This window comes from Carassius carassius, chromosome 38 (assembly GCF_963082965.1).
Source record: "Carassius carassius chromosome 38, fCarCar2.1, whole genome shotgun sequence".
Lineage (NCBI taxonomy): Eukaryota > Metazoa > Chordata > Actinopteri > Cypriniformes > Cyprinidae > Carassius > Carassius carassius.
The window spans coordinates 19,692,034-19,715,949 of record NC_081792.1 but is presented as its reverse complement, the minus strand read 5'-3'; the positions used below and the strand labels follow the sequence as shown (position 1 = coordinate 19,715,949).

The window sequence follows — 23,916 nt, the reverse complement described above, 5'->3', positions numbered from 1 at the left end:
AGGATTTGCTACAAGTAATGTTTTATTACATGGATTTCTTCAAAATAGGAAGATGATGTTACGTATACTGTATACACGCATTTAATACTGCATCAAGTTTTTCAACCCATCATGTGTAGTACTTAACATTCCACACATAAAAAGACAGCAACGCATAAAAAATTCATCATGAAGGCAGGAGATGCATTCTTTTTTTCACCACAAGACATGTTACTCAAAGAGATTAAACAAACATGACAAATACAATGCAAAGAAACTGAAAATAGTCAACATTGAGGATGTAATTTGCATGATTCAAGCATGCTTATTCTAGGAACTTCAGAAATCACAAACTACACATTTTTGTGTTTCATATATTGGAGGAGGTTCATGCGTATACCAGGGTGAAGAGTTTGATTCATTATGCGTGATTAACAATGAGTAAAAGTGATTCAAATGATTAACAGTGATTCAGATGTCTCAGTTATCGCCAGCTGTGCTGCTGAAGTATATTAGTAATGTTATATGCAGTGACGTCTGACCTTTAATTACTCAAGATGTTCGCTGCAAAGCCCTGTGAAAGTGTGTCTGATATGGTGACATGATCTTTACAACTTAAAGCATAGAGGGTTCTCTAAATAAATGGCCCAGATTTGTTCATAAACAAAGATTGAGTACACAGTCTTTTTTAAGAGCCCTTTAAATAAATTGTATAGAATTCCATACATTTTGATAACGTGAATAAGTTGATAAAGTTTACAAAAACACTGAGACTTTCCTACACCTGAAATGATCTAAATCAAAGTTTTAATGGAATCTATGTTAAGCAGTCCAGGCTGAATTCTTTGCACACATTTGTGGATGATAAGGAGGAGGAAAAAATGAAGGTACTGTGATGCTTCGCAAGAAGTGTAATTATGTGAGTTTCTCCCACCTATAATTAATTCTTTTGTCTTCGTCTTCATTCCCTCTTCTTAAAAACAGTGGAATACTTTTACCCACTTTATCCCCAGACACTTTCATGTGCAAAGGGGATTCAGATTTAAGCTTTTGTTTTTTATGTAACCGTTGCTTAGCAACTAAGAGGGTATTCTCTGAGTGAGTAAAGTGCCATTAGACCCAACGCGGTCCCTCATGTGGATATGTTTTATTATAAGAAAATATTTATCTTCAAGGCGTTATGACATCAGATTCCTTCCTCTCGGTTAATGGGCTTATTTTGACTATTAAATAATGGAAGGACCATGTGAAGTTCCTAAAAGCCATGCTTGAAAGGTAAAGCAAGGCCACAGCTGTTAAATGGTTCTTTTAATGGAGACACATAATAGGGTTCTTAACTCATTTTACAGGGTTTCCAAAAGTTTCATTTAAATTGGAATTACAGGTAACTTTACATTTGATATGGATAAAATAAAATAACAATTTTAGTTACAAAATTGAAAAGTTGTCCGTCCTTCCTTCTATCAAATGTAACTTTTTGAGAAACTATTTACATAATGCTTTGTGTGGACTTGACAGTGAGCGTGTTTTTGATGATGCATTTTAGAGGGCACATTGATTATAAGCCTTTTATGAGAGGTATTTTTGGGCACTTGCAAAGAAATTCATCTTCCATTTGAGCCTCGCCAGCCACTCTGAACATCTCTTGAGGCTGTTTTTGGTTAAATCTTGCTTAAATAAAATCAATACTGAGGTCTCCATAATTAGGATTCCTGTGTTGCTAATTAAACACCACTGAGGAGGAGAGCTTGGGTTGGAACACCTCTCAAACGTCCCATCAGGGACATGGAGGTGCCACCAGGGACATCCTGACGTGTTTTAGATACTCTTCTGCCCTAAATACATAGTGTAGCAAAGCTCACCTCATTTCAACTGTGTTGTGAGTGTGAGGGATTTTTATTTAAACTCTTTATAAGAGCAGGGATGTTTTAGTGAATTTCTCTTAAGCATATATTTATAGATCTGTCCTTTTGATAAAGGATTAGTTCACCCAACTGAAAAAGATTCACATACAATGCTTAAATTTAAGTCCTTTTTCACTCATATCTCATTGCTCTCTCATTAACCTTTGCAACCAGATTGGAATTAAACTGGAGTTCAAATTGTGAGTAAAATGTCTAATGATTAATTCTAAAGATTTGACTCAAAAGAATGATTCCTCCTGAATTGGGTATCACAACTTCTCTCATGGAGTCATTAGACCTGAAATAGTGTGTTTTCTTGTAATGTGTTTTCTATTTTAATAAAATTCTGCAGTGGTTAATTTGTCCCTTGTGCAAAGAAATCGCAAGATTTCGAACAGTTTTTCACAGTAAGCTTTATTTACTCCTCACTCATAGTGACACATATGGTATGTCAGACAGTGGCAGCCTTGGTAGCATTGTTCTCTTTTCCATTATGGTGAATCACATTCCTTTGTTGGCTCTGGTGAAGCTGACATTGATCCACACTGGCCCAGTTCACTGCCTGCAGTCTCACTGGCTTTTATTTACAGAGTACCCTGTGCAACACCACCCACATCACTAGAAAACATTCCAGAGTTCCTCCTAAGGAAATCCCAGTCGTCACCCAAAGAGCTTGTTAATTAGAGACTGACTTGAGTTTCATGAGGAGGAAGTCATGCAATAGAAAACACTGGTTTTTTTTGTTTGTTTGTTTTTTTTGCAAGGAAGTATTTTTCCTATTTTCTCCATTGATAAAAATAATGTGTCAATATATAGAACTATAGATTTTTTTTTAAATAAACCACTATAATATTAAACATAGATTTCATTTAACTTAATATTTATTATTATTAATAAATTAATAATAGCTGCTCATCCCATTACCACAATGTTTGTGTGTGTGTGTATATATATACAGGTCCTTCTCAAAGAATTAACATATTGTGATAAAGTTCATTATTTTCCATAATGTAATGATAAAAGTTAAACTTTCATATATTTTAGATTCATTGCACACCAACTGAAATATTTCAGGTCTTTTATTGTTTTAATACTGATGATTTTGGCATACAGCTCATAAAAACCCAAAATGCCTGTCTCAAAAAATTAGCACATTTCATGTTTTTAATACAAAAAAAGTCAACCTTCAAATAATTATGTTCAGTTATGCACTCAATACTTGGTTGGGAATCCTTTTGCAGAAATGACTGCTTCAATGCTTCAATGCGGCGTGGCATGGAGGCAATCAGCCTGTGGCACTGCTGAGGTGTTATGGAGGCCCAGGATGCTTCGATAGTGGCCTTAAGCTCATCCAGAGTGTTGGGTCTTGCGTCTCAACTTTCTCTTCACAATATCCCACAGATTCTCTATGGGGTTCAGGTCAGGAGAGTTGGCAGGCCAATTGAGCACAGTAATACCATGGTCAGTAAACCATTTACCAGTGGTTTTGGCACTGTGAGCAGGTGCCAGGTCGTGCTGAAAAATGAAATCTTCATCTCCATAAAGCTTTTCAGCAGATGGAAGCATTTAGTGCTCCAAAATCTCCTGATAGCTAGCTGCATTGACCCTGCCCTTGATAAAACACAGTGGACCAAAACCAGCAGCTGACATGGCACCCCAGACCATCACTGACTGTGGGTACTTGACACTGGACTTCAGGTATTTTGGCATTTCCTTCTCCCCAGTCTTCCTCCAGACTCTGACACCTTGATTTCCGAATGACATGCAAAATTTGTCCAAAAGTCCAGTGCTGCTTCTCTGTAGCCCAGGTCAGGCGCTTCTGCCGCTGTTTCTGATTCAAATGTGGCTTGACCTGGGGAATGCGGCACCTGTAGCCCATTTCCTGCACACGCCTGTGCACGGTGGCTCTGGATGTTTCTACTCCAGACTCAGTCCACTGCTTCCGCAGGTCCCCCAAGGTCTGGAATCGGTCCTTCTCCACAATCTTCCTCAGGGTCCGGTCACCTCTTCTCGTTGTGCAGCGTTTTTTGTCACACTTTTTCCTTCCCACAGACTTCCCACTGAGGTGCCTTGATACAGCACTCTGGGAACAGCCTGTTCGTTCAGAAATTTCTTTCTGTGTCTTACCCTCTTGCTTGAGGGTGTCAATGATGGCTTTCTGGTCAGCAGTCTTACCCATGATTGCGGTTTTGAGTAATGAACCAGGCTGGGAGTTTTTAAAAGCCTCAGGAATCTTTTGCAGGTGTTTAGAGTTAATTAGTTGATTCAGGTGATTAGGTTAATAGCTCGTTTAGAGAACCTTTTCATGATATGCTAATTTTTTGAGATAGGAATTTTGGGTTTTCATGAGCTGTATGCCAAAATCATCAGTATTAAAACAATAAAAGACCTGAAATATTTCAGTTGGTGTGCAATGAATCTAAAATATATGAAAGTTTAATTTTTATCATTACATTATGGAAAATAATGAACTTTATCACAATATGCTAATTTTTTGAGAAGGACCTGTATATATATATATATATATATATATGCATGCATATTTTGGTAACCGTAACTTCTAACTGTTGAGTCCCTTCATAGGTTTATGGATAGTGTAAACATTAACATTATCATTAAAGGGATAGTTCACCCAACAATTTTAATTAGACCATGATTAAATCACCTTCAAGGCATCCTGTGCATATCTGACATGGGCTAATTTTCATTTTTGGATGAACTAGATCTTTAAAAACAAAAATTGTATATGTAGAAAATCAGGAGAAATGAGAATGAACCAAGGGAAGAGGAGACAAAACAGAAAGAAGAAAGTAGGAGAAGTGTCAATCTGCTAGGACATGGGCATAGATACTGACACACAGTAAGCTCTTCCTCTTCTACAACTAGTAATGAGGACAGATCAATCATCCTGTCAACCGCTAAGCCAGTCTGCTTTTTTCTGTACTTAACATTTATCACAGAGAGGTCCATTCTCAGAGATGTTCAGGAATCATAAAGCTCCTCCTCTAAGCTTATATGCTCGAAGCATTGTGTGCGTGCATTATTAAAACAGTTTGTTTGTTTATGGATGCATTCTTTGGAACAAACTTTTTAACTTCTATGAAGACACCTACACTGATATCCCATCTCAGTCTTCAGGCTGATGCGACTGCCATGTGGTCGTGGTTTTAGTAAAGCCACAAGAAGGAGTAGGAGTCTTTAATAAACACACTTTGACCATTCAAAAATAACATCAATCCAGGATGAAGAACAGAATGAGATTGAAGCCTTTTAAAGAAAGGTAAACAAAGGAGCAAATGAGATGAATATTAAACATAGGTGGAAAATAATGAAAGATGATTAACTAATAATGAGAACAGGAAATTAACCAAATGAGGACAGACAGGAACTAAACAGAAACCAACATGTGACAGTGATGTCCATTTGTCACTGTAATTGCACAGATTTTTCTAGCTTTGTCCATGGAATCAGGGAACAAATTGGACTTTTGTCTGAGGGGCAGAGAAGCCCGGCAACTCATTACCACTAGTTGGAAATCCGAATCAAACATAAACTCGGATCAGCAAATTGTTTATACTTCAAGGCTAGAGTTAATTGAGCTATATATTTTAATCATGCCGCAGTTGGGGTCAGAAAGACAGTTCTAGAGGGACCCCTAATTGCTCAGACTGTGAGCGTGCACAAAAGATGAATAGCCCGTCTGCTCTGTGTCCTGGTCCGAGGTCAAAGTGGTCACGAAGTGTTCCTGAAATGTAGTTCTCCTCACATTCATCTTCTCTCGTCTTCCATATATTCTCAAATTTGACCTTGTGATTTTGTCTAAAATTAGCCAGACGACATTTGCATAACCACATTTTTGTTGATCCTTGTAAAGTTTTTGCACATGAAAGAGAACGTCCTCCGTTTTAATTGGCGTGTGCATGCATATTAATCTCTGAATCTTTAATGCATGGAAAAGCTGCCATTTAACTGAGAATACTTCAGCTTCTCCTTTAGTGACAGTTGGTCCTCCTACCTGACGGATCCATAAGTAGAGGCCAAAGGCCCTGTCGTTGCAAACTTCATAGGTTTTATAACTTTGATGCTAATTAATGTCACCACATAGCAGGCCATTAATTACAGGCTTCATTAGAACAGTGGGAGTGGATTCTTTGAGAACTATTTTGTGTGCCTGACATATGTGCCACTTGGTTTCCTATGGCTGTTTTTATCATTGGTTTCACATCCTTTTATGTATTTCCCTGCAGTAGCTCCAAATTAGTATATTAGAATAAAGAAAAAATGAAAATTCTATCATTTATTTATCTTCATATTCCAAACCTGTATGGACACAAAATAATATTTTGAAGAATGTGGTTGTCTGTATAATTGACATCAGTGGGGAACAAAATAACAAATTTTTTTTTCAAAATGTTTACTGTTCCACAGAATAAATATATTCATACAGGTTTGGAACAACATGAGGGTGAGTAAATCATAATATATTATTCATTTTATTAGTGAACTATTTCTCTAAGGACATTTAGATGTTTTTACTGAAAAACAAGACAAAAATACTGTACTGATTAGGAAATTTATTTTTTTACTATGTTGCTAAAATTGCGAAATCATGTAATGCCACACACATCAGAGTGGAAAATTTGTCTGTAGTCTTGCAAAAATAAATGAAAGCAATACTCCCATGGCCAATAATCCTTAGAGTCTGCCAGTAGCTCTGATTCATAAGCAAGTTTGTCGTTGTATAGTTTCCTTCCTGCTGTAAATTTATGTATCGCTGCTGGCTTGTTTTGTGGTAGACAGATTGGTATAAGCATCTGTGTGAGTTCTTTTTCTGTACTCTTTTTTTTGTCATAAGAAAAAGGCTGACTTGTGGAAAAAAAAATGTTCTGCATTTATTTATTTTTTACCTTGTCACTCTGAATAAATGGACATGTTTGCGGTATTGGCATTGAGTAGCAAAAAAAAAGAAAAAAGTGAACTAATTATCTATTAATTAATTTGCACTTCTCACTGATGTTAAAAAAAATCATCACATAGCTGACACTCAGAAAAGCCATAAGACTTAATACGGAACGACACTAATAATATAAACTGTGACAGCCTTTCAGAATTAGAGAGATTAATAGTGTCATATATGATCTATATATCTCAACCGTAATTATTTGTTTACATGCTTTATTATAATAACCCTTGAGTCTATTAGCATAGGAATTACTCTGGAGATCTAGGTCTAAATGCTGAAAGACCTCTGTGAGCGTGATTCATTCATTAGAAATCTTTCCAGGGTCTCGACTGCATTGATCGGCACTTTCATCGCTTTGCCTTGAACACACTCTCATCACCTCCTGGAGCTGCAGCCGTGACGCAGTTTCTCGATTCCGCTGCTGTATTCCCCCCACGTCTCCCATCTAGATATCGATCAGGGGCCAATATGTTACTTTCATTTCCCCCTACGCGTGTTGCACCCAGAGGAAATGCCTAATGTCATCAAAGCACTCCATTAACTTGAAAAGAGGAGGAGGAGTTGGAGAGACCCCATTCTGACAGACAACTATCAACACAGGGCCCGAAGCCAACACTTCCGTTCGTACCACTGATGCCATCGGCACACTTTCTAATGAGACACCAGAGGAAAAGGGTGACGTCTTTCTGTTTTTCATGCCCACTAACTAGATTCAGATTGAGTTTGAGTGTACTTGAAGGAATAGTTTACCCACAAATAAAAATTTGTTGCAAATTTACTCACCCTTTGGCCATTCGGGATGTGAATGAGTTTGTTTCTTCATCTGAACAGATTTGGAGAAATGGATCCTCTGCGGTGTCTGATTAAAAAATCCACAAGTAATATACACGACTCCAGTCCATCATCTAATGTCTAAGCTGCGTGTTTGACATTTTTCACTTCATACTGTGGTTTTCGTCTGAAATATCCTTAATCCCAAAATTATCCATCATCCATAAAGTCACCTCATCTTAATTAGGAGACAAATATTCACAGATGGAGCCATTTACATGTGAAAACCATCTAAAATATGTCGGTGGATTTCGATGTGAAAAGACAACTGGGGATGGACTTTATTTCTCAGGGAAGCATAATTACAAATTATGCACTCGTAATTTGGTCAGAAGCAATGGTTAAAGTTGGATCACTTTAATTGGTTCCAATAAAGAAGCAATCTCATCTACATCTTGGTCAGCCTGAGGGTGAGTATTTTCAGCAAAGTTTTCATCTTTGGGTGAACATTTCCTTGTGCAAAATATGTGGACAAAGAGTGGTTTTGAACATTTTCTGCTTTTGCAATGGCCACACGTGTGGTCGAACAACAGGTTGGACGCTCAAATGGTACAATGTCTTGCTAATAAAACAACGCTGACATTAGTGTTGGCATTTTATCAGGCACGCACACTCGTGTCTAGTGTCTGACCAGCCCTATTATGTGACAAAACAACAAGTTGAAGTAAAACTTAAGTATATAGCACAATTGAACTGTTGTCTGCTGAAAGGCTTCGTTGTGAATAGAGGTAAACAAGTATGTTGTCTTGTGATCACCTTTACCTGCCATACCATAGCAAAGGACAGATCACTTTTAATGTATAATTCAGAAAGCTAGCCTGTTCTCTTGTAATGGATCAGTAGTACTATGTAAACCTGAGCAGACAAGTCACTAACAGTTCTCAAACATGTGAAGCTTTTCTCATATGTAGGGGCTCTGATCAATAATTCAAATGTAGTGAATCAAACATCTCTCCAGAGAGCTGCTCGCAGGTGGGCTTTCATTTTTCATACTATTGTGTTTAGCCCTGCTTTTTGCTCTCGGGTCGATTTGAGCCTCCACTCTCTGGGGATCAATGTATGGAGAAGATAAGTTGCAGGCAGTTTAAAATATAATTATTGGTCTTCATATGATGTCTTCTTGACTGATGGTTTTTAATGAAGCATCAGTGATTTCTTTGCAAGATATATTGCATTTGAAGCAAATTTGAGCACTTTTATTGCAATTGTCTGTGCTGGCATATTCAGGTAGCATATTCCAAGTACTCAAAAATGATTGATCATGGTAACATTAAATGTGTGACTCAATTTTTAAACAAAGCAATGTTTTTCTATCTGTCTGACTGTCAGTTGATCATACTATATATCTTTCATTTTCTCTGTCTGTAAAACTTCCAAAACTTCAAATAGGGCTTTGTCGAGGCAGCATTCAAACTCGGTCTTGACCGGATCCAGAAAATAAATAGTGCAGCATTCCCTTGCCAATTGGAATATATACATACAAATGACCAAAATGCACATCCTTAATTGGCAGCTTGCTCAGGCTCACAGATCATTGAGTAAAGCCAATTGGGACCTGTCATGGTGATGCCTGGCTCCCTTACTGACTACTTGGTCAGCTGGACAGGAAATCTGTGGCAGAGCTGGTGGTAGGCCAGTATGTGTGACAAGGAAACAAATGTGAAGTACAGACCTGAGGGAGACAGGTCACATAAGCATCTGCCATTCTCCAAATATCCCTTCACTCCATGAGAATATTAAAAAGCATCTCGTTGAGAAAGGGATCTTTTCCTCCTTTTCTGTACCCATCAGTTATTTTTCTGTATTTTATAGAGGTATTGGCTATCCATAGTGCCTCTATGTTGGCTGTGTGTATGTTTTTGTAAAGCATCTTGTTGTGCCATTGTGTGTGTTGGATTTCTTTCAGACAGATTTTGTAGCTTTTATCCCTGGTGTACTGTAAATCCAACCTTTTCTCATCGGCGTGCTCAGCAAAGCTCCCAAAGTTAAGGAGATGAGGGTTTGGTACAGCTGTGATTGGAAGTCTCTATCAGATGAACGTCCTTGGCCCTGCTTAAACCTGGTATTAAGATTTTTCTCTGATGATCCATCCACAAGTGCTTAGGCAAGATGGATCTTCTCCCATGATCACTTGTGATCAGATTTTATGGCTACATGAAAGTAAAAAAAAAAAAATGAAAAGGTAGCTAACCTTTTAATAAAACAAAAATAATAAACTTTTAAATAATAAAACTCTTTTTTTTTAAAACCCTGCACAGAGCTTGGTGTTTACAACAAAACTTTTAGACCCCCTTTAGGCCATTTACATTTAAATTTAAGCTGTTGGCTGGTTTTAGAAAGAAAAGAAAAAACGACTTACCAGATGCATAATGCAGTCAGTGCATTCCCTGGGAACCAATCCCATGACCTTGGCACCATGCTCTACTGTTTGAGCTTCAGTACTGCAAGGAATAGTAAGTGAGACTTTCACCCTCATTCAGAAGTATCAAGGGATTTCATGGCACTCTCAATAATGAATGTAGGAAGGACATTATAGGTTCCATTGTTGGGTTAATGGGAAGTTGCACATTGTTTTGCAACCTCAATATTTAATTCAGCCTCAAACTTTATCCTGGGTGACTGAAACATAATTAAGAATCTGAACAACTTATGGGTATGTTCTCAGTCATAGCAGATTAAGGCACAACAGCTTTTATGTATCTGCATTTCTGCTTTCCTTGCTGTATTTTGTATTTATATACGATGTACATGTACAAACCCTAATCATGGGACAGTGGACCGTAACACTGATAATTGCCAGATTTGCTGCTCTTGACATTCTGTGAAAGTGGATTCTGTTTGGCTTTGAGTTTAAATGACTAGAATATAAAAGCCTGTCTGCACAGGCATAGGGACTTACAAAGATGAATTTTGAGCTTACTGTGAGATAAATCTTTGAGCATCAGTCCAAAAGAAGATGAGCAGACAGTCTATTTAGGAATAATAATGAAATGCAAAGCAAGAAGCAACCAAATGGGAAGAGTAAGGCAATTCATCAGATGTCGGCTATCTCACATTTGATTACCAAGATGCCAGTCATTCCCTCTCCGCTAATGCACATACTGACAGCTGTAAGCTTTGGATACCCAAAATGGCAGAGTAGGCACTTTTCTTTTTTCTCAAAGCGAGGAGCTTGTGCTGAATAACATTAATAAATCACTCTCAGTCACCGCCAGCTGATACCTACTACATCAAATTTCATCGACAGATGCAGAAAAGCCTGTTTTGCTCAAATAAACACAGAGGACAGAGGTCACCAATTAGCAAACTAGAAGTCCAGATCCAGACCCATGATTGGTTCCAGTGGGATAAGAATCATTTATCATAAATTAATATTGTTAAAATTTAGCAAGTTGTTTCCTCACATGGACAAACAGCATCTGAGTGGAGTGTATGTTAAATGTCATGACCCTTTTAGAGTCATTTACTTTTGTTAGTTCATTTGCCATGAAAAAAGTTATATTAAATTATTAAAAAAAAAAATCTTGTCACTATATAATTGTAAGTCAGAATTCTATTCTTGATAAAGCCTGGAAATCTGTAAAAATGCATTTGCATAAGATTATGCCAGTATTAGACAAATAAGCCCTCTCTGAGACAATTTTGACTATTTATGATTAACTATTTCATTCTTTCAGAATGGTATAGATGCTAAGTTTGCTAACCAGAAAATTTTAAATGAATTTGACTGAACCCCACTTGTTCAATTTATTTATTATACAGCTTATTGACTTATTAACAGTGTTAGTTATTTTTGGACCTGGATTAAATGAACCTTTTGCTGGAAATGAAGTTTAGACTCCAGACGTCTTTGAGTTATTGAATGCCTTATCAAAAAATCCTGATCTTTGACCTCTCTAGCAACAATGTAGTTAGATTTATATTAGATTTAAGAATTGTAACTGTTCTGAATGCCAAAGTGCACTTGAGAAATCAAACCCCGTTTTAAGAATTATGTCTCAAATCTTGCAGCTAGCCCCATATTTGTTTTGACGCCTTGGTGATTTCCACAGCATGTTCATCTACCCTTCAGTGGCAGGTGGAATTGAAATGTCAAATCCCTGTGACCTTTCCTCGAGATCCCCTGTGTGCGTTTGTGACCCTTAAAGAGCAGCTTGAATCATTAGTATCCAGCTAAACCCTCTGTAACATTTAGATTGCCCTGCACACCCAGTCAATCCCTTCAGAGTAGCAATCATTCAGATCCGTAGAAAAATACGCTGCACTGTTTTTTGGACTGTACAGGCCTGAGAAGCACTTAACTAGATACATTTGTCATTAGAAACCTGCAACACATCATAGCTGTTGCTTTTTAAAAGTTTTCATGTGAAAACATTACTTCAAAGAGTTTACCTCAGGCTTTATTCACTTTCTTCAGTTGACTGTAGTTTATTATTTGTGTGTTATTGATCTTTACACTTAACATCAGTTTTTTTTTTCTTTCTTTCTCCTCAAAGCTGTGTTCTCAGGGTACTGTACTGTAGACCCTTTTCTGACTCTGTATCTAATCAAATACCTCTAGTTTCTGATCCAAAAGTCGCATAAGAGTGCTTTGATTGTACTCCTCAGTATGTTTTGGGTAACAACATTACCAGTTTTCCTGTTCACATTGTGGGATGATCCAGCGGTTTTCGGACTGTTGTCCTGGGACCCCCCCATGATCTGTTAGACATCTGTAGAAAATATGAAAGTAAAAAAGGGTGTTATTACAATGCATTTTTTTAAAAAATTTCAATTGTTTAATTTGTTGAATTAGTTTTTCCATGCCACGGTCACTTGATATTGTTCACAGTGGGTTTTGAGTCACTATTAAACAAACCGTTCAAAATAGATTTGTAACGATATGTATTCTAAAGTGTGCTACACAAATACACAATCCATTATTTTAGATCAATAATGTACATTTGATGTATACTATATACAGTGTTCAGCAGTTTGACTTATTTCAAAATTTTGTGCTGTTTAATATTTTTCATGAAGACATGATACATTTTTTTTCAAGATTATTTAATGAAAAGAAAGTTCAAGAACGACATTTATTTTAAATAGACGTCTTTTGTAAAATTATAAATGTTTTGTTCAGTGTCATGCGTTTTGCTGAATAAACATAAATTTATTTAAAAATGCCATACTGAAAACAAACATTTGAACAGTTTTAAAAAAAACTTTGAACATTTATTTATATTATGACTATTTCCCATATTTTATGTTTTTAATTAGTTGCTGTTATAACCATGATTCATGTAGTTTTGCAAACAAAATGTTGCCTTTTATAATATCAATCTTTTTCCTCACACAGTACAAATGGCTTTTTATATTTTAGCAAAGGAGACAAGAAGTCCTTGGCATCAAAAGTTTGAAACTATTGGACTAAAGCACCAAAGAAAGTCACATAATTGGTCTCATATTAGTTGAATAAACCAGATTTTACCTACTCTGTGTGTGTGTGTGTGTGTGTGTGTGTGTTTTCTTGTCAGTCTTAGTTCATGGTGAATGGAAGAACTCAATAGATCTGTGTGGAATATGTTGGAGGTACAGAGATAGAGTAAACTCTCAAGGAATACCGGAGTCTTGTGTTGTTTTTGAGTAGTTCTCTGTGTCCCGCTGCTTATAAAAGACTCATGTTTCAGCGTTTCCAGCAGATGTTACAGAAAGCAGTCTGAAATAGTTGAAATCTTTATTGCCGTAGCTGACATCACTTGAACAGATCCCATGTTCAAAGGGATTTTCCCTCGCATTATTCTGACAAACCTCATCACTCCTAATATTCTGCACGGAATTGTTTGTTTGATCTTTATTCCATTCATCAGGAATGAGAGGTATTCAGGAATGAGAGAATGCATTTAAACTCTGTGTGTGCATGAGAAAAATCATGCGCTTAGTTCTCCACATAGAGTCCAGTCTGACGAACGCACTTGACTGATAGACTACTATATTATTATTGGATATTCGCCATGAGGCAGTTGTTGCAAGAAATTCAATTTGCTTAAACTCATGAAGGCAACTATTTATCAGATATTATGATGATTCACCCAGGCCTGAGTATTTCAGAGCACCATTGACTTCTTTGGATATCTCCAAACTGCCTACAAAGCATTTTTCCCACACCAGTCATGAATAGAACTGCAATGGCCTTCTGCAGCGAAATGGCTCTTTGAAAAACAATCCCCTGCAGCATTGTCTTTTGACAGCTTTTTTTGAATTGTCATTCAAATGGTTTGTGCACTTCATTCAGTGATACATTGTCACCTTTGATAGGGAGCTATCAGTTCATTATCATGATAATAATTATTTACACTTTACTTGACTGATCCATCATCACCTACACAAAAGAATAGGAGTGAGTAATGAGTTACCCATCATACTGTGGAGATTTTTTCTTTTAATAACAATTTTAGAATGGATTTCTTGGGGCCACATATTTTGTGTTATTTACAAAGGCTACATTCATAACCAGTAGCTATACTCATATTTATTTAAGCTCCTCAAGAAAAATGCTACACTTAAACATGCCATCTTACACCAAAAGCAAACTATAGAGATGAAATCCAGTGGAGAGTGCCTTTTTCAAGTTCAAAAGTACAAGCAACTTTACATTTTTTTTTAAATGATGCGGAGGTACTTTAAAAAGAAAATCAATCGGTTTTTAGCTGATGTATATTTTAGCAGTTACAGTCGATGTTAAATATTTAAATGTTCATGCTATTTTTTTCTGTTTTTACGTTTGCATTATATATATATAATATGCAGTAATCTGGTATATATATATCTCAGATTACTGCATATGTATGTAGACTGCTCTGACATGCAGTAATCTTCTTCTTCTTATTGCTTTTGGGTTTCTTCCCACCCCCTGCTTCCTCTGTCTGCAACTGTCATGCTGCTTAATTGCTGACCTTTGTATTCCATCTGCCCCTTGTGTGTATCGCATCATGGTGCTGTTTAATGATTTGAGAACAGACACTGGCCTTTCACGTTGATCCAAGACTGATTCCCTACCTGAATCCCAATCTCACTTGTCATTAAAGAAACTGTCTCATTAGTGTATACATTTCTCCATGACGGTTCCTCAAACTGTCATTACTAACTCTGGTGTGCTGCATTGTTAACTGGTTAGTGCTCTTACTAGTGAACCTACTGTTCTTTTTAGTAAAACTTTGCTGAGTCTTTCCAATGAATGTACTGGGGTGGGGGGATTATGGGGGGTGGAGGGGGGTTGTCTGCGGAAAGTCTCTGCTCTGGGCAGTGGATTGTTGTGGAATTGATGCTATCCACACACAGCAGTGGCAGTCAATCACACAGTCCTTGAAGCATCTTCTCAGGCTTAATGTGCAGTGAATGCAGTGCCTATTGATTTCCTCTGTTGTCCGAGAGTATAAATACCGATTAATAAACAACATTTTTCCAGCCATTGGCAACATCCTGTCCACTGGGACAAAACTCAGACTGAATTTCTGAGGCTTGAGAGAGATGTAGGAGACGGGGCTTGAGCTTTTGATCACTTGAACCCATCAGGACACTGAAGATGGGCCCAAAGGTTCTCATATCTCATATAAACGGTATTCCAGTCAGTCACAAACCAGACAGGAAGAAGACTGGTGCAGAGTTAGAATGACTGTACAGAAGCTCAAAATGTTTTGTAGTCAGAATGCATGCATGAATATATAAATGAATTTAATAACTAATACTAATAGTATTAATACTTAATAAGTAAAGTATTTATACTATAATTTTAAAAAGTACTAGTGTTATTTATAAAGGGTGCTCATAAAACATGAAAATAAAGATTTTTATAATGTTACAAAAAAGTTTTATTTCAAAGGCTCTTCTTTTGGACTTCATATTCATCATTGATAATGAAAAGAAATGCACCAAATCAGCATATGAAAATAATTTCTGAAGGATCATGTGACTCTAAAGAATGGGATAATGGCTTGTGAAAATAAAGCTTTGCTTCACAGGAATTAAGTATATTTTAAAATACATTAAAATAACATTTACATTTTTACATGTTTTATTTCACAATATTACTTGATCAAATAAATGCAGCCTTGATGAGCACTTGAAGAGACTTCCAAGAAAATTAAAAAATCTTGCTAACCCCAAACTTCTGAACATTAGTGTAAATTTACTTTCTTAGTTTAAAAAGTGAAAGTGACGTGACATACAGCCAAGTATGGTGACCCATACACAGAATTTGTGCTCTGCATTTAAACCATCCAAAGTGCACACACACAGCAGTGAACACAGACACTCACCATGAACACACACCCATGGCAGTGGGCAGCCGTTTATGTTGTTAGCGCCCGGGGAGCAGTTGGGGGTTCGGTGCCTTGCTCAAGGGCACCTAAGTCACGGAATTGCCGGCCCAAGACTCGAACCCACAACCTAAAGGCCCGTTCACACCAAGCACGATAACTATAAAGATAACGATAAAGATATAGTTCTAAAAATCATTCTCAATATTAAAGAATAGCAGAGTCCACACTACAACTATAACGATTAAGGCATAGAGACACGGTATCGTTGGAATCATTTTCAGAACAATTTTTTTCCAGCTGATGAACGATACAAACATTGACATCCAATCAGAATCCGTCCTGCTATAACGAGCTCGAGGATTTAAAGCGGCAGACGCACTGTGCGCTCAAAATAAACAGACGATATCGTTCGCTGGTGTGGACGCTAATATTGTTATCTTTATAGTTATCGTTCTTGGTGTGAACGGGGCTTTAGGGTTAGGAATCATACTCTCTAAACACTAGACCACGACTTCCCAAGCATTTTAATGTTTATATATATTTGTGCGTGTGTACATACATACCACTGTAGCCCTGGTAGCTGCTGTGTTCAGTTCAATAATTGCATGGTCACAATATTTTACATAGCCTCTTGGGACATTTTGTTAAATTACATTTACCTTGTTTTTCTGCTTGGGGACAAAAGTATATGACCTGTGCATTTTTGCAGTTTTCTGCTTGAAATTACATTTGCCCACTTTGTTTCTCCAAGGGTTTGTTTATCATGTGCAGGTGAAGCTCATTCACCCATTCGCACACTAGAATTAGATTTGTAAAATTAACTCTAAATTTACTCTTAGTAAAATGAAATTGTTTCTGTTCCCTAAGTCTGGCCTTAAGGATTTCAATGTTGCAGACCAAACATAAAGACCCTCTAAAATGGCATCATGAAGGATATTCAAGCTTCTGAACCCACACAATATCATTCTGCGCTCCATCAATGCCAAAAAAAAACTAAACTCTCTCCAGTGGAGGGCCCAGTGTTCAGGCTGCCTTAAGCTTTTCTCCTTCCAGTTTTTCAGACCCTTCTCACTTTTACCACAACTCCTAATCACAGAGAAGATTGTTTCGATTCATCAATGCCATCTGCGGCATAACTGTACTAATGATACTCCGTAACTGCTGGGTAATGCATCTAAGTAAGAAAAGCTTTTTATTTTTTGTACTGTCAGCATTCCTCCACACCACACTGAATTTGGATGAGGTCCACTTGTTCGTGTTTGTGTCTAAGAGACATGAGGTTAACATTACCGTTTAATGAGAGATAATGCTTTTATTATTAAATATAGGTCAGAAGCAGAAGTTTAGATATAATTTCAACAGGAAATTTGATTTACATTATTGATTTGTGATATTGACAATATTGATATTTTCTCTAGCCTTTGCGATCTACGCCTGAGGTCATGAAATCTAAATTGAAATGAAATGTGATGGATTTTCAGCAACGCTCATAGACACCGAGTCAATTTCAGCCTCTTATTTTAAATTTATGTACGCAGACAGAAATGCAAAAAACAAAATGTTTTTATTTATTTAGTGTGAAAAACATGGTCTTCAGCATTTATAAATCTTAAACCACACTGACACTAATGCACATTTAATTGGCTTTCTCCAGATAAAATGTTCAGAAGTGCCGGTGACAGCGTGTGGATATGCTCTGGTGAATACGTAATGTAGTAAGGAGGATAAAAATTTAGAACAACTAGTAAACTTTTTTGATTAAAGTTTGAGTTTTAAGCCATCAGTATTTGCATATGTTTTTCTATTTTACTATAAAATAAAGCAGAACATTTTTTAATTATACTGCGGTTTTGGTTGTTTGTTTCAAAGATAAGAATGCATAGATTAGAATATGTGCACAAATATTTCCATATGAGCATCTGTTAATTTCTTACATATTAAAGCATTTTAGACCAACCTAACTGTTTTATATTTATTATTTTATTATGACTTCTCTCATGGTCCTTTTACTCTTCTGTCTACTTAGCAATGATTATTAATGCAGTGTTTTCTCGTTAACTAGCGGCTTTAACAAAGGAGCAAAGACTGTCACATCCGTAATGAAATGCAAAGGAAGTTTAGCATCAGCAAACAGTTGATGATAATTGCAGCTTCAGTTTGATCCAAACAAACTATACAATTAATCCGTCTGCTTGTTTACAATTATCTTAAAGTTCATTTAAATGTCTAGCGCACAACCAGAAACAGACTGTGACATCATCAGGCACAAGCCCCTCCCACTCCACAGAGGCAGTCAGGTCAGCATGTCACTGGTCAAGATGTTTTGAGTGATATGTTATGTTGACAGGTATTGCATTAATAAGGAAGTGCTTGGACACCTAGAGACAATGATTGACAGTATGCTGCTTCCAAATCTGACCAAGTTGACCTCTTTCCCACCTAGGAAAAAACGGACCTCTTTGTGGTGTGTATTTGTGGGTTTGGCTGTTGCCAAAGAGACAGAGGTGAGCTGGGGCCAGGGGCCAGTCTACTTGTCAGCAGTATTCATGGCAATGCTCCCAGCAGACTGTGCGTTTGTCTCTTATTGTGTATTTGTTGCATATAGATTGATATTGAGGGAGGGAATCAAGCCATATCTAGGGACCAGAACATTATTCCTGCTAATATATATATATATATATATATATATATATATATATATATATATATATATATATATATATATATATATATATATAAGGAAGAAAAATAAACTTGTTGAAACCAGTTTAAGATGGTCTCTCACCCTGGCTAAGCAGGTATTTAACTAGTTTAGCTCTGTGACTAGCTGAAAGACTGCCATAAAACCAGTCAAAAGGCCAGCCTAACCAGGCTAAGACTAGAAAGATTACTAGCCTAGGCAACTAGCTACAAAGTGTCCAAAAGCCCTCTAAAATAGCCTGAATTGCCTAAGATCAGAAAAATTGCTTAGGCTGGTTTAAGATGCTATTTTATTTAACCATCTTAAGCAGGTCTTTCAATATGGCAAGGCATATTTTTTACTTGTTAGCAACCAGCCAACAGACCATCCTGACTTGCTTAGGTTAAGTTCTTCTTCAGCAGTGTTAGAAAGTCAATGTGGGTTCTTCTGAAAGTGAAAAAAGTGAAAGTGAAGTGACATTCAGCCAAGTATGGTGACAAGGGTCATAAAGCAAACACCCATACAAATCTTGCGACTGCCTAGCAACCAGTCAGAACACCCAAGCAACCACATAGCAAAGCATTTTAGCTATGGTAATCCATAACAAATCCTTATGGTGTCTGCTCATTAATAACCTTTCACCCTTTTAATATAAGGTTTTGTCTGATATGGAGGAGGACAGTGCACTACTGCACAGGATCATTTGACCACTCCACAGTCCAGACTCTATTATTTCACTTAAGCTGATATGTTTGTTGTGTTTGACTGCTTTTGTGGCAGTAATGTAATAGGAAGGGGCAGAAAAATAGTTTTTAGCTTAATGATCCTGTATTCAAACAGAATTACATCTGTGGAAAGCTGTCTTTGATATTCAGAAATGTCTGGAATGTGTTAAAGTTTAATGATAATGACTCTCTAAATTGTCCAAAGGCAAAATGAGGATGGCACTTTGGTGGTATAAAAGGGAAAAATGAACTCTAAAGCCTCTTTCTAAATCCTTTTATTTGGTCTTAGCGAATTTCAGAAATGAACTGAAATCTCAGCAGGGTTGGGTGCAAAGTGCTTCCAATAGATCCATTTAAAATCTCTCGAATGAATCGGTTCTGAGGGATGTAGCAAGTTGAATCTGAGGAAACAGGAAAGTCTTTAATCAGGGTGGATTATTAGAAGGGCATTATGTTAGGGCCAAGTCAGTCTCTCAATCCATCGTTGCCCAATTTTGACTTTATTTTCTACTTAAACAGGTAGCTATTATGGTTATGATTGGTTCATTCTCTTTATTTAATTAACAGCCTCTGTGCACCAAAAAGAATTAAGCCTTGAATGATGTGCTGTACTTTACAGCTGCATCATATTATATACAATAACTCATGCACAATTGCCATTATTTGATTTTGTAACTTCAGTAGAAGAAGTTTTTTAACAAACTGCCAATGACATTAAAATGCATTAAATGGTTCGTCTGAATTGTCATGCTATTAGTTACTCAGCAGAGCGCAGACTTGTGAAGGGCCCTCGTACGGGGCATTTTCCATCCATTATGAAGGCTTTCAGTCAATACCTTGTAACCAAAAGCATCTGTAGAACTTGGCAGACATAAAAAGCAGAAATGTGATTTCAGTCATTCATCACCATTGACCCACTCCTGAAAATGATACCATGACACAACGGGGATATTATTGACTCAGCCAGGCTGAAATTGTATTTCTTTATGGACCCCTCTTGGCTATGGGGTTCCCACACTTTTAGAATAATGAATCTGTGACTTTTCTATATTTATATCCCATGGCTTTCCAGACCTCCAAATTAGCTTTAAAATTCCTGATACTTTGAAGTTTTCCATGATTTTGGTGACATTTCATCTCATAGTTATAGTTATATATATATAACTATTTTTGTTAGATTCCAAACAAAATTTATTATTTTTATTATTATTAACCCATTTATTCACAAATATTAGTATTTTAAAATTAATAGTAAAAACAACAACTGATGAAGTAGCTTGCGATCAATATTTTTCAACTTTATAAGATGTTATTAAAGTCGTCTTTTATTTTGTTCTATATCTTATGCTTGCTTATGCTATCTAATTTTCTCTTCTTTTTCATTTCTATTCTGTTTTGTTGCTCTGCTTAATTTAATTTACATTAACATAATACTTTTTACCATTTTATGTTAATGTAGACCAGGCTTAGAATGACATTTTTATACTGTGCAACAGGTGTGCTTATGCACTGTGTCCTTAGTCTGAAAAAGACATTTGAAGTCCTCTGCGGTAGCTAGTAAAATGCACTGTGGCATGAGGGGAAAAAAAGAAGAATTTGCAGTGTGACCGTGTCCAGTGTCCAAAAACAGAATAAGTTACATTAGGAGCTGTGTACTACGTGTGAGCAACAGGACCAGATACAGAGGTAGAGTGGAAAAGGGCACTTAAAGAGACTTCAATTAGCAGCATCAGTTCAGATGTGCAGCCGGCCGTGAAGCCTGAGCCACGGGAAGGAGGGGAAGAAAACCAAGCAGTGCTGAGATGGTGTCTGTTAAAGGAAACGGCGAAGGATGAATGCTGTCTGACATAATGATGTGGAAAATGACAAGCACTATTTCATATCTCCTGTCAAAGCTTGTAGTAATTGACACACAATGCACACAATTCCTCACGGAAGTGGCATGTCCATGTCCATGACACTCCATGTCGGCGTCTGGTGATGCAAGGGGCCTGATATGACAAAAGAGCCATTTATTTATGATTCTCATGATGCAGTCTGTTGAAAGATTGGTACACCGCCCCTGTTTCGTTTCCACAGGTATACGTGGAAATCCCTCATGGCTTCAGAGAACCTTACTATGGTACAGCACGGAGGAAGACGATTGATGCTGATTGTAAATCCCAGCACTCTCTAGTCCTCATCAAACGAACATTGTTAGCTTTCCTCTTCCCTTTCAGATCCGAGGGAAAATCATGATTCAGTGTGTTGTTCCTTGCAATGTACATAAAATTGCCTGTCACTTTCAATGCACACTGATTATGGCTACAGCGTGGGCTGCGGACAGAGGGTGATTATTTGTCTTTAAAAGCCATTCAGTGGATGTGGCGCTTTTGCATGGTGCGTGTCACCATTTCAGAGTTAATTACAGATGAGTAGTAATAGCTGTGAGATGCTCTGTAAGTCACGAGCCAGAGATGCAGCGAAACACTCAGCACACCTTTTTTCATAGGAGGCCTGCACTTCACTATCCTCTGCCACTTACAAAGGCGAAAATGTCAAATATCTCTGTTGGCATGGATCTGATGAAGCTTAAAGAAGCATGTTGATCAAATCTTTTGTGTGTCTGTCTTGCAGATCCTTCGGTCCACCACCGGCAGAAAGCATTGGTCTCTGATCTCACTTTCCAGACAGGCATGTCAAGGTTGATGGACTTCGGAACTCCAGATTCTTCACTTGACAAAGGTAAGGTATCCATATATGCATATGCACAATGTTTTAGTGTTTAGTAGTCATTTTCCACAGGCTGTGAGCATGCAGAGCTCGGGTAATTCATCACAACAGTGAAAGGCAAATAAAACAAAACCACTGTCCTGTGAATTTTCAGCATTCCCCCCCCCCCCCCCCCCCCCGCTTATGTGTTTGTGAGGAACAGAGTGTATGTGACTAAAGAAATGCACTTATACAAATTACGACAGAGTCATCTTCCAAGAAAACAAAAAAGCTTTGTCTGATTCGTATAATGTCACCCGCTGCGGGGAGGCGTCATTATGAAGTGTATTGATCAAACTGGAAACTGAACAGAATTTCTACGTTTTATTCTAGACATCCGATTTTCCACACATAATGACGCCTGTTACTCTCTATTGCCTTTTCCTCCGGAGTGCTGTCCTCCTAAATCATAATCTTTATGTCTTTATCAAAGCCAACATCACAAAGAAGCCAAACTACCCTTGTAGGATGATAGAGGGTCTTCATTTTAACCAGTACGGGGAATCATTTTCGACTTCAGTCAGATGGGGAACACTGCATGCTAATGGATGACAGCAGCCACGGCATGCGTTAGCATGTGCTTTATACTAGTATTCACACACTAATATGAATACACTCTGTATTAGTATGTGCAGTCTGTTCTGCTGTATTATGCTATCTTTTATTCTACTCTTATGTTCATTTCTGTTTTAATGTTTTGTTGATTTCTGTTCTCTTAGTTTGTATTCTGTTTTGTTCTCTTTATTTCTTCTGTTTTATATTCTGTTCTTTTATTTAGTTGTTTGTGTTCAGTTCTGAGTCCATTTTTTCTGTTTGTTCTGTTCATTTGATTTCTGTTTTGGTTTGTTCTTTTCTTTTCTATTGTTCATTGCTATTCTGCTCTGTTCTTTTTGTTTTGTTCTGTTTGTTGCCATCAGCTGATGTGTTTTATTCTGTTAATATCTGTTCTGTATTGTCTTGCTAATTTCTATTCTATTCTATTTACCAAAATACCAGAAAGTACCTTGCTATGACTGTGCTATTGCTATTAAGGATGTACCATAGCAATACTGTGTTGTTTGTAGTAAAAGACCCATATGCTTGCCAGGCTTTTAATCAGCAAATATTGGGTCATTTTGAGATAACTGGCTGATGACGCTGCCTGCTGCCCAGCCGCTTTAGATTTTGTGCATATGTCTCATTTTAGATTTTGTGTATGTCTCATTTGACAGTATTACCATCAACCATATCAACGTATCACTGAATTTTCTGATGCCATCACTTTATGATGCTGCTGTCACAGGATCGCTCTGTTCTATCTTATTCTTTCTCTTGTTTTTATTCTCACTCTTTTTCTGTATCTATTCTATTCCCTTTCCTCGTTCCTTTCACCATGTGCAAAAAGCATTATTGATGTTGTGCTTGCTGTCAGTACTTCATTATTCCCAGCCGGGCCTTAAATTGTTTTGAAAGATAACGCTCAGTCTGCCATGCAACTGTATCTATGGAGCTGAGAGAAAAAAGAAAAAAAAAGAAGCAGGCAGCCGTATTAGAGATGCTTTAATGTACTAAATCCATTACTTTCAGCCTCCCATGCCAATAAAAGCTCACTTAAGTGCAGCACCCCTCGGAAAACAACAACTCAACAAATAATCTCCAGCTGAGCTTTTTCTGATGGACATGTGTATATTTAATCAACCCACAAGAGCTCTTGGGCCCATCCTATCTGATATTAGAGCAGTCACTCATTCATTACACAAACAGCATATGCTTCAATGTATCACATTGAGTTGTTTGTGTACGA

The 23,916-nt window shown here is 37.2% G+C and overlaps 1 protein-coding gene across 4 annotated transcripts in view; it reads left to right on the top strand.

Moving 5' to 3' along the window:
• LOC132119523 (kazrin-like) overlaps positions 1 to 23,916 on the top strand; it is a 146,208-nt gene that overhangs the window by 94,327 nt on the left and 27,965 nt on the right. For all 4 annotated transcript variants that reach the window (XR_009426165.1, XM_059529562.1, XM_059529564.1 and 1 more), the window contains exon 4: positions 21,999 to 22,106. Coding sequence is in view for 3 of the 4 variants with exons in the window: in XM_059529562.1 (XP_059385545.1) it covers positions 21,999 to 22,106 (108 nt within the window). In the remaining variant the exon portion in view is untranslated. The remainder of the gene's footprint in view (positions 1 to 21,998; positions 22,107 to 23,916) is intronic.